We start from the raw sequence: 12059 nt of genomic DNA, 5'->3' as shown, positions 1-12059 counted from the left end.
GATCAGGGCAGGTCTACGCGGGGAGGGAAAGGGGGGGGTGACGTGGACCCGCGTGGTCTACGCGGGGAGGTGACGTCGACCAGGGCGGGTCTACGCAGCCAGGGTGGGGGTGACATCGACCAGGGCAGGTCTGTGCAGGGAAGACTGGAGAAAGGACATGTGCACAAAGACCCGGGGAAGCCAGAGGCGGGCAGGGGGCACGGAAGGGAAGGAGGACCTGCCAGTTTGAGTACAGGGCTCGGACAGCGTGGCCCGAAGAAAGTCCGCAAGGGCAGCCATAGCGGGTGAGCCCAGAGAGGGGACAGGCCAGATCCTGGCACGAAGCTTTCTGGCGCCGGGCTGGTGTCTGACTTAGAAGGGCTCTAGGTGGAGACCACGGGGGCCACGGTGGGAGCAGGGAGCCCAGCTAGGTGGCTAGAACCCGGGTGTGACCTGAGGGGGCCTGGAGCAGGTGACAAAGCTGGAGGTGGGGAGAAGGGGTCGGGCTCCGGGTATACTGGGGGGGCATACGCCGGCAGTTCCCGTGAGAGGTGCGTCTGGTGTGTGAGTGGCACGGGATGAAGGATGATACCAAGGGTCTGACCGCCGCCGGTCAAGGGACAAGGGGCCGCTGGCCGAGAGGGGCAAACGGGAGGGGCGGGCGGTGCCCGCCCGGCAGCCAAGTGAAGCTACACACGCAGGTGAATCCAGAGGAGGGAGAGAGACTCAGAGACAGCACTGATGTGAGACACCGGGCCAGCCCCCCCAGGCAGTGCGAGCGGACACGGGTAACAAGGGGGTCAAGGACGAGCGCTGGGTCCCAGGGAGATTTTGGAAAACGAGAATGGGTAATGGTCCCGGGGCTGCGGCTGGGCTAGGGAAGAGGGGGCTATCCCCACTTCCCAGATGAGAAGACCGAGACTCGGAGGGAAGTCTGAGTCTATTCCACACCCCTGCCCTCCACCACACGTCCAAGGACATTTGCTGAATGAAGGAGGGCACACGGCTGTGGGTTTCCACGAGCACCGAGGCTTACCCGCAGGCCCAGCGTGTCCTCAACTCGCAGCGTCCGCAGCATGGGGACGTCGTGCTGGAGGGTGTACTCCAGGGAGATGCGCTCTGGCTGCCGAGTGAACGTCAGCTCCTCGGACACCTGTCGGCATGGACGGCTGTGAGCTGGGCCACCGCACCGGGCTGTCCCCGCCCCCCCCTTCCCGCCGCCAGCTCTCGGAGGCCCCGCCAGCAGAGCCCCACACCTGTCTGCCGTCCACTCCGACCTTCAGGGTGCCTCTGTAGCGGGGCCCCTGCCTCTCGGTGGCCAGCTGCAGCAGGACATGGGCTGGGAGACCCGAGGGGCGGGGCTGGGAGACCCGAGGGGCGGGGCTGGGGCAGGTCGTGCTCCTGCTGGTTCTGCAGCAGAGCAAGGGAAAGAGACTCGCCGCCTGGGAGGTGGCCAGACTCTCTCACGGGGTGGGGGTGGGGGGTGGGGGGGGGAACAAACCACTCCAACGTTACACCAAGCCTCTTCTGTCCCCCTCCCTGGTGGCTGGGGCACCGTAGAAAAAGTTGGGGGGATTTACACCGAAAGCAGTCTGTACATCTAGGATGCCTGACATAAAGTAAGTGGCAAGGAAAAAAAAAAATCCCGGGGCGAGGGGTGGACCCGGGAGAGGAACCTGAGAGAGAAAGGGCTTCCGCGAGGCACAGGGAAGGACCCGCCGGATGTTTGGGAAGGACACGCCTTGCAGGCTGGGATGCAGCAGAAAGAAAAAACATCAGGGGCCCGAAGGAAAACTCCCGTGACATCCAGAATGGTGCTCACTGGAGGACCGGCGAGGGAGCTGCTCACATGGGTGAGCGCACACAACGTGCCCGGGCTGAGGACGGCCCGGACTTTTAAGTTAAGGAGCGGTTAGCAGCTCTCCCCGGGAGCTCTGGGAAGGCCAGCTGGTTCGCACAACAACCCAACAGGTGATTTTACCTGCACACAGCCCGCGGTCCGCCAATTCCACCCCGTGCGTGCTCACCAAAACACGAGCACAAGTGTGTGTGTGCATGAAGCAGCACTACCCGTAAGAGGCCAAAATTGGACACTCGCGTCCGTAAGGACGGAAAGCAGGGCCTTGAAAGGACACTTGCACATCCACATTCAAAGTAGCAGATGCACATTAGCCAAAGGGTGGGACCAAACCGAGGGTCAGCTGACGGATGACGGACAGACAAAATGTGGTCTATCCACACCATGGGGTAGTTACTTAGCCTTAGAAAGGAAGGGAATTTTTTTTCTTTTTTAAGCTTATTTATTTTGAGAGAGAGAGAAAGCAAGCAGGGGAGAGAGAGAGAGAGAGAGAGAGAGAGAGAGAGAATTCCACGTAGGCTCCGCATTGAGAGTGCAGAGCCTGACGTGGGGCTCAATCTCAAGAAGTGTAAGATCGTGACCTGAGCCGAGATCAGGAGTCGGACGCTTATCGGACTGAGCCACCCAGGCACCCAACAGAGGAAGGGCATTCTGTCACCTGCAATAACATGGATGAACCCTGAGAACATGATGCTCAGTGAAAAGAGCCGGTCACAAAGAGACGTACTGTATGATTCCACCTAGACGAGGTAGGTGGGGTCCTCAGAGACAGAAAGTATGTTGCCAGGGGCTGGCAGGGGAGTCCGTGTGTAATAGAGACAGGTTGGCAACAGTGTGAGTGTTTTGAAAATCACTGAAATGTGTACTTAAAAATGGTTGAGAAGATAAATTAAAAAAATTTTTTTTAATGTTTATTCACTTATCTTTGAGAGTGTGTGAGTGTGGGGAAGGGACAGAGAGAAACACAGAACCTGAAACAGGCTCCAGGCTCTGAGCTGTCGGCATAGAGCCCAACGTGGGGCTCGAACCCACAAACTGTGAGCTCATGACTTAAGCTGAAGTCAGATGTCCAAGTCACTGAGCCACCCAAGTGCCCCAAGATGGTACAATTTATGTAAATGTTACCACAATAAAAAAAATTTAAGACAAAATAAAAATAAGGACATGATTGATGGATACGATGGTCAGTCAAAAGAGGACACCACCCAAAAGCTAACCAGTAGGACGGACGGATGAATCGTGATGTGTGCGCAGCAGGGAATACTATCGAGCAGTGAAAAAGGAAAAAATCAACGAGTGCAGCATGGGCGAATCCCACAAGCTTAACATTGAACCAAAGGGGGCGGACGTGAAGAGGAACATGGGTGTGCTTCCGCAGATGTGACATTCAAGAACTCATGTTTGTGGGGACTCTTGGTGGCGGGTAAGAGGAATGGGGCCAGAGGCGGCTTCTGGGCTCTGCTCACATTCTGTGCTTCGAGGTAGGTGGTGGTTGGTTTGTGAAAATTTCACCAAGCTGAGCATTTGCATCTCTGTGCTTTCCTACAGTACTTATGTTGTACTTCAAGAAAACTTGTGAAAAATTTATTAAGTTAATTTGAGAGAGAGAGGAAGTGAGAGAGTGTGTGAGCAGGGGAGGGGCAGAGAGAGAGAGAGAGAGAGAGAGAGAGAATCCCAAGCAGGCTCTACACTATCAGCACAGAGCCTGACGCGGGGCTTGAACTCATGAACCGTGAGATCACGACCTGAACCACAAGAGTCAAGCCACTTCACCGACTGAGCCACCTGGGTGCCCCAAAACTCTTTTTTAAAGCAAACAAGCAAAAGAAAAGTGGGGGGCCACGAGGCCAGGGAACTGAAGGCTTTCCTCCAATTATGGGTCCTGATGCTCTCATCCCCTGGGGCCTCTTTGGAGCTAGGAGGGTGGCCGGTGCTTCTCCTCGGGCCCCAGGACCCCTTCCCAGGCCGCCCCAGGCACCCGCTATCCCCGTGCCCTCACCTCGGCAGTCTTGAAGATGAGCAGCGCCCGCAAAATGCTGTTGTCCACTGCGACCAGCGCCCGGGCGTCCGCAGCCACAGAGCTGACTTCGACGTAGCCGGAGCTGTTGACTCGGCCCAGGACCCCCGGGGCCTGGAGGGGTTTAAAGAGACACAGAAGCAGGGCTCTTCACCAAGACACGGCTCAAAGCAGGCATCGGGAGTCCTAATGCCTCTCCCACGAACCGGCTGCAAAATGGGGTGGGAACTCCTTCCTAGGAGAGGGTTTGTGACTTTGATCAAGTTCTCAAAGGTCCTATGTCTGCAGACACATCTCAAAGGTCCCAGGTCTGTAGCTCTCGGCCATGTGATGAACTTCTCTCTCGGGCCTCCCTCCTCCCCCAAACCACCAGGGATCCTATTTGTTTGCAGCCAACGGAACCAAGTCTTACAAGTCAACCTGCCCAAGAGTCTGGCAACCACAGGAGCTGGAGAACTGACTTTTCAGCAGCTCTCCCCCTCTTCCCCTGGCCATCCTCCCACGTGGACCCAAACATCTGCTCCTGACAGAGGAACCTTCCAGAAAACTGGCTGCAAGAGGGAACACAGAGTGTTTCTGGGCTCCTCACCCTAGCGCATGGCAGAAAAAGACACCGCCATTCCCCGGGCCTGCACTGTGCCCCGGGCAGGGCTGGGCAGCCAATGTCTGCTGTTTTATCTGATCCTGAGAGCAGGGGTCTTTAATCCCATTTTGATAAAACTGAGGCTCAGAGAGGAGCCATGATTTGCTCAAGGCCACGCAGAGACAAGGGAACAGAGCCACGATTCAGTCTGGTGCTTCCTGACGTCAAAGGTGGCCTCTCCAGCATGGGCCTTGACATGCCCCGGCCAGACAGGCATTGGGCCCTGTCAACCCCTCCCTCCTCTTGGGAAGGTCTTCCTCCCAGGCCCCTGGGACCCCTTCCCCTTGGGTTTCTCCTCCCCCCTGGCTTGTTTGCGGCACCCGTGGCTGCTTCTTATGCTACGGCTCTGTCTACACCCTCCCCATGGCCACCTGAGTCAGTCTTGTAGCCTTCAGTGGGACCACCGAGAGCCACGGACCTCCAGTCCAGACCACAGCCAACCTCCTGACTCCAAGAGCTGTGCCCAATATCTTCACTTGGGTGTCCAACAGCTCCATCAAATTCAATACGTCCAAGATGTGACTGTCAGGGACTCCTCCCACTGTGCTCCCCATCATAGGAAACAGTAGCCCCAGAGCTCTTGTCACACAGGACACAAGCACAGGAGGCACCCTGCTCCCCGACCCCCTCTCTCACACACCCAGACCCCTACCCAGTCCTCTCACAGCCTCTACAAAGGATCCTGAATCTGAGCATACTTTTTATAAAACAGGAGTCAGCACACTATGTGGCCCATGGGCCATATCTAGCCCACAGCTTGCTATTGTAAATAAAACTTCAGTGAAATACAGTCACGCCTGCTTGTATATATATGTTCTATGGTGTTTTGTGTGACAACCACAAGGCTGAGTGGTTGCTACAGAGGCTGCACAGCCAGCAAAGTTGAAGATATTTACTGTCTGGACTTTCAGAGAAATGGTTTGCTGACCCTGGTCCTAGCAAATGCCCTTTCCTGTCTGGCTCTGCCTCAGGGCCTTTGGACTGGCCATGCCTAGAACACTCATTCCCCAGATATCCACATGGCTCCTCCCTCTTCTCCTTTAAGTCTGTGCTCAAAAGTCATCTGGTCTTCGGGGCCGACCTTGACCAAACTGCAGTATGTGTCCTGTCGTCCTCCACTCCCCTGTTGCCACTTTCTGCCTCTCTGTAGCCCTTATCACTAAGTAATATACTCTGTAATTCGCTCATTTAGGCTGGGGACTGCCTGTCTCCCCAGGTTGGCATTTACCTCTTCTGGGTGCGTGGCCACATTTCCAGGACACAGAGTGGGCTGGACAAGTATTTGATGAGTCCCTCCCTCTGGGATTCATTTCCTCTCCCTTGTTTGGCAGGCAGCGGGCAGCCCCTGCCCCACCCCCCGCGACCCTGGGGTCCACTCCTCCCATGCCGCAGCGCCACCTACCTGCAGGGCCTCGCGGGAGCTCTGGGCCAGCACCTGCCACTGCAGCCTGGGGCCCAGGTGCAACTCCCCACTGCCCTGCAGCTCACAGGCCCCCGCCCGCAGCCGCAGATCCAGCCGACGCCCGGACTCCCACCCAAGCTGGGTGGTCAGCAGGGCCTCTGGGGGGACAGCCCGCAGCGCAGGCGGCGTGTGACTCAGCTTCACTCGGAGCGTGGCCTCGGACCGGTGCAAGGCGGCCGCCAAGGTCAGGGAGGCAGTGAGGCCGGCCGACGCGAGGGACCCCGATACGTCTGCTTCCCCATCTACAGCGCGCAGAGAGCCGCTGAGCTGTGTCCGGGCTGGGAGGCCCAGGCCCTGCCGGACCAGAGGGGGTCAGAGGGAGGTCCCGTGTCAGGGGGGAGTCTGACCAACCCGTGCTTCCCGCGTCCCCCATTCCAGCAACAGCAAAATCACAACAGACAAGCATCCACTGGAGAAACTTAGTCCACAACTAGCCTGGTGCTACGTGCTCCCCAAGGACAGCCTCTTTTCATCTATTCCCAGCCCTGAGTTGGGTAGTCACTATCCCCAAATAACAGACGGGGAAACTGAGGCTCGGAGGCAGAGCACACGCCCGGGATCATACAGCTGGTACGTAACAGCACTGAGGTTTGCAAGGGGTCTGTCTTTAGGCCGGTCTAATAGGATAGTCACTAGCCGCATGGGGCTGCTTCCATTCAAATTAATATGAAGTAAAAGGAGAAATTTAGTTTCTCGGTCATACTGGTGAGCACAGGTGAAGTGCTCAGGGCCTGCAGCGACTGGCTACTGTTCTGGAAACGAAGGACAGAACTCTTTCATCATCCCAGAGTTCAAGGGCTGGGCCTGCTGGTTCCCATGATGCCTCAGCCTCTCCGTCGTGGGCAACTCGATTAATAGAGACAGAGCATCGACAGACAGGGATGCTGAGAGGACTGGACCCCATCCCTACGCCCAGGAAGCTCCATCGGGAGGTAAGAGGCAAGGAGACAGGCAGAGGGGCCTGCCCCCCGCAGACAAGGACGCCAGTCCTGACTCAGCATCTCCCTTTCCTGAGAGTCGGGCTCCCCTCCCCCAAATATCATAGGATCATTCTCACATCATCTCCTGGCCCAGAGAATGCCCAGCCGGTGGCCTCTAACAGGTTATGAAACCAAGATGTGCCTGTCCCCACTGTTAGCTAAAGGGAGCGCCCCCCCATTTCCTTCCTGCACTCAGAATTTCACTAAAAAAGACAAATTGATCAATTCCAAGTCGGTGGCCCTTCTGTCGCACAGCGCTGAGTGAGCCCCCCCACCCTGTGCCTTGATCTCCCCATCTGCCAAGGGGGAAGGTGAGATTAAAGAGGAACCAAGGGTCAGAGAGAGCATCTGGGAAATAGTGGCTGGGGTCTTGGGAGGCGCCCGGGGCGTGAAGCCAGCCAGGCTCACGCCTCACGCCGACAGGGGGTCCGGAGGTCCCTCCAGTCACCTCGTGGGCCCGCCATACGCACCTCCAGCAGCGGGCAGCCCGGCTCGGCGGCCAGCGTCCACGTGCTCTGGTTCTCCGTGTGCTGCTCCAGCGAGCCCTGCAGCCGGCACGGCCCCAGCCGGAGGGCCAGGGAGCTGTGAGCAGGGGGCCGGGGCTGGGCGGCAGACCCAGGCGGCCCAGCAGGGGCACGGCGTGGGCCAGGCGCCCGGCGACCAAGGTCTGGGGCCCGCAGGTGAGGGCCAGCAGCAGGTGGGCGTCTCCAGGGTCGCTTCGAAGGCTTGAGGCCAGATTGACCTCGGCGTGCAGGGCCTGTGGGAGGCCTGTTGCCTGGAAATATGGGGAAGTGGCTGGACTTAAGGGCAGCTTCAGAAGCCCAGACGGGGGAGCTGGCAATGGGCCTGGGTGGGAAAGGGCAGCGTTGACCCTACGGCCTCAGGTACACCAGCACCTCCCCCTGCCAAGTGACCGATACCCTGTGTACCCCATCGACGGACATGGGCTTGAGTTCCGGCTCCACCAATGGCTCCATCTTTCCGAACTTGGAACCTCGGTTAGCCCATCTCTGAATGTAAATGATTTAATACTTGTGAGTTGCTGGCCAGAGCCAGGCGCCATGAAAGCCTGGCTATTGGAAATTCAGCATCAGCATCAGTGATCGCTGGCTGGAGGGCAGAGGGCCTCAGTAACGTGTTCCATTGGGGCAGACAACATGCCCCACACGGGGGCACCGACCCAAGATGGGAACGAGAGGGGAGTAACTGGGCTCATTCTTCTCTGGGCCCCAGAGCCTGGGACTAGGGATACAAGCGGCCCTTCCTGGTGGGGGTGAGGATTTAAGGACCACTCAGCACACGATGCTCTATCAACTTCGTCTGTTATTTCTTAATATTCTTATGATTACTCTCAGACCCTTAAGCCTAGGGGTAGGATAAGTGAGCTCATGAGAAAAGAATCAACTCCAGCCCCAGAAAGAAAGGCAATCGGTAGGGCCCTTTGTGAAAGGGGAGACAACTCATTTTGGCCCCCATTTTTTGGCTCAAACCTTTGTAGTCCATGAAACCCCAAAGGCAGAGGACAATGGCAAAAAGACGGAAATTTCTTAGGCTGAGGGCAGAGCCGGGCAAACAGTAAGCAGCTAATAATTTATGGAGGGAGGTGGGAGCCCCGCCAGGGCCCCGCACTGACAGATGGAGAGGTGGCTTACCTCCAGCAAGGGGCAGCGATTCACCAGTGACAGGGTCCAGTTGGTGTGTGTGGTGTTGGCCTCGGGGCTGATGTCCCCACGGGCAGTCAGGGCGCACTGGCCCAGGGCCACCGCCAGCCCGGCCCCGGTGGGTTCGTCTCCCGCCACGGACACTTGGATGTGGTTGTCGGGGGCAACCCCCAGAGCCTCAAGTGGAGGCCATGCGTGCTGGAGGCCGGTGTCCAGATGGATATGGCGGTGGCCGCAGGCTGTGTGGACGTGGGCCCGGTCGAAGGTGTCCCCAGAAGATATCTGAGCCGCCAGACTGGCCGTGCGGGTGTGGACCAGGAGGGAGCCGTTCAAAGACAACACAGCCAGATCCTACCCCCAAGAAAGGCAAGGAGAGGCCCAGCAGGTGTCCCTACAATACCCCACCAAGCGGTGGTTCACCCTCTGCCTGGCCTGGGGGATCAGGGAACCCCCATCCCCTGGGCCACCCCCATCCCAGGCTCTACTCTTGCAAAGTGCTTCTAACAGCTGAAAATGGCCACCCATGGAGTCATCAAGTTCGGCCTCTAAGAGCATTTCAGGGTCCCTGATGTCGCCCTCCCCATGACACAGAGTAGGAAAGGCAGCCCATCTGTCCAGCCTGTTCAGACCCCTTCAGTCCTGACCCCTTATTCCCTTAGTTAACCCTCTCGCCATCCAGGCCGCTGTGTGACCTTGGCAAAGTGACCAGCTCCTGTGGGAATATGCCAGCACGCAGCCAGCCCGTGGTGGCGGGCCTCGGGAGCAGAAACACCTCTGTCCTCCTCCCCCAGACAGTCCTTGGGGCTACACACCCACCCCTCCCCTGCCAGCAGGCACGGAGCTCAGCCAGGCCAGGCTACCAGCTGCCCACTCGGGGGCCCACAGGGCAGCACTGACCAGGTCTGCAGGCAGCCCCCTGGTTGCATCCAGTTCACCCTGGGTCCAGGAACCATAGGGCCCTGTGGCTCAGGACTCCCTGCCACATGTGCCTGCGACGGAGAGGACCCACCGTCCACCCGTGCCCCAGCCCAGGAGAGCTTGGAACCACCTAAGCTGGGCTGTGCCCCAGTCCAGCTGTGCATTGTGGGGGACATGGAGGGCTCAGAGGAGGGGACCATGTGGGTCAGCCTGGCAGTGGCCACAGGCCCCTGGGCCATGCTGTGGGCAGTCCTCAGTGCTCAGACTGTGCCAGCCCCCCGGATGCAGACCACCCTCTGCCACCACTACCCGGCAAACGACAGAGACCCACGTACCTCCAGAGGCTGCTGGGCAAAGTCCCCCCAGCAGAGCCCTGACAGCTGGGCAGGCGAGGCGTCTCCACTACAGTTGACCTGCAGAGACCAGCAGGGTCGGGAGGGGAGCACGCCGACGGCCGCTGCCCGGAAGATGGCAACGGGAGTCGTCTTTACCCAACGCGGGCCCCAGATGGAGCACAGAGATCCAGCCCAACCCCATGGCCCTTCATGGAAGCCTCTCTGGGAAAATAACCCCGATAGAGAGGTTTGTGCAGAAACCCGGCCCTACCCCACAGCATCATCATTAAACCAAAGGAACCAGAGCTCAGGTCCTCACACGGCTTCCCTGTGCCAGGTTCTACCTGGTTCCTCATCTGATCCTCAAGGAAGCCACAAGAGCTGGGAAGGGTCAGCAGTCCCACTGTGCAGATCAGGACACTGAGGCACAGAGAGTAAGCAAGTTGCCCCAAGTCACACAAAGGGGAGGTGAGGAAACAGTGTGGCTTTAGCCACTCGCCCTGATCGCCGGCCCCACCTCCCACACCCTGTGGATGGTTTAGCCACCCCTGTGCCGCCACAGACGAGGCTTCCTGCTTCTCATCCTTGAGAATAATGCAGAGGTCAGCTACGTTTGCTGCCCCTTCTTCAGTGTTCAAGGTCTTTCCTGGAGGGGCAGGTGCACGCCCAAAAGACTCGCTGGTGGCCAGGGTGTGGGCGGTTGGAACTTTACTAGAGGGGACCAGAGTGCCTCCAACGTGGCTCCCTCAGTTGGGGTACTTCCAATTACAGTGGGGGCGCCTGGGGGTCGACAGGACCACAGGACAGGTGGAGGAGAGGACGGGTGGACAGGAGAGGAAGAGTTCAACACAGGGTGTGGCGGACGGAAGGGAGAATGCGGAGTTGCTGGGAGGGAAGATGGAGGGGGGGCGAGAGGAGGGGCCAAGGTGGCAGGGGCGGGGCAGCGGGGCGGGATCCGGGTAGGGGCCGGGCAGGTGGCAGGAGTCCCGCGGGTGACCTAAGAAGTGGGCGAGGCGAGGCGGCTGGGATGCGCCCTCGGGCCGGTCGCTCACCTGGAGCCGCGTGGGCACAGTGCCCAGGAGCGCCGAGAGGCCATGGTGCAGCTCGAGGACCAGGCCCCCGTGGCCAGGCTGTCGCCTCACCTCCAGGGCCACATGGAGCTGCTCGCCGTCCACACTCGTCGTCAGCCCAGCCGCCACAGGGTGTCCCGCGCTCTGGGCAGAAGCGAAGCCGTATGTGTCCCCGGAACCCGCTACCCCGGGGCCCCCGTGCCCAGTCCCCCACCCACCTGGAAGTGTCTGCGGCCGTCCACGGAGAAAGGGAGGCCCCAGCGCCTGAGGCCGGGCACCGTGTGGGCCAGGCTGGCGCGGAGCAGGTGACCCGGGGCGCCGGGGGCCAGGCCATCCAGGCCAAGCGCTGTGTCCAGCTGGGCCCGCGCGCTCCGCGCCATAAAGCTCGTGGAGAGGTTGGAAGCCGCGTGGGTGTGTGACAGGAGCATTTCCGCCTCCGAGGGGAGTCCTGGAGGCGGAAGGAACCACGGAGATGACTGAGCCCAATCTACCCTCCACAGGAGCCCGAAGGGGGTAAGGGAGTGGGCTGCCGTCAGCCCAGCTTCTGTCTGCAGCGTCCCCAGGCCCTGGGGCAACCTCGGGCCTCTCAGGTCCCACTTCCCCCAACATACCAGATGGAACCATATGAAAGTGTCAACATTCAACACTTTCTGATCCATACAAGTGGTGATTTCACCAGGGAACACCTCTGCCACACTCAGCAAGTGACAGGCCTGGTGTCCCCTTCACACTTCCAACCCTTCAGGGACAGGGACTGGCTCTCAGAAAGCAGGAGGAGAACAGAGGGGGTCTGATCTCGCATTCTCCACTAGCTGCCACACTCTGAGCCCCTCTAGGCCTTACTCAAGTGTCCCCAAGAAGCTAGAGCTGGGGGTGTCCTATTTCCTAACTGTGGTACAGGAGCACATCCTTGAGGCCCCACTAGACCAGCTTTCAAGACGGAGAAGCTGGAGGGGAGGTGGTGGGATGGGGAGTCCTGGGGGAAGGGCCACCGGATTGGGAAGGACGTCAATACTCAGTAGCAACTGATGTCCCTGCACTGTGTGTTCTGGGTGAATAACACACAGCCCAAGGAAGACAGCAGCACTGGGAGAAGCTGGCAGGGGAAGGAAATACAGCCGGAAGGTGGAGGTGGG

General features: G+C 59.2%; 1 protein-coding gene across 1 annotated transcript in view; it reads right to left on the bottom strand.

Annotated features, from left to right (window-relative positions):
• The window catches only part of LOC131500959 (uncharacterized), a 139641-nt gene that overhangs the window by 43651 nt on the left and 83931 nt on the right, over positions 1–12059 (bottom strand). The window contains 3 exon segments of the mRNA XM_058710564.1: positions 9854–9931; positions 10906–11067; positions 11142–11371. Coding sequence (XP_058566547.1) covers positions 9854–9931; positions 10906–11067; positions 11142–11371 — 470 coding nt within the window.

This window comes from Neofelis nebulosa, chromosome 18, assembly GCF_028018385.1.
Source record: "Neofelis nebulosa isolate mNeoNeb1 chromosome 18, mNeoNeb1.pri, whole genome shotgun sequence".
Taxonomy (NCBI): domain Eukaryota; kingdom Metazoa; phylum Chordata; class Mammalia; order Carnivora; family Felidae; genus Neofelis; species Neofelis nebulosa.
The sequence above is the reverse complement of the archived record's forward strand: the minus strand, read 5'-3'. Positions and strand labels throughout refer to the sequence as shown.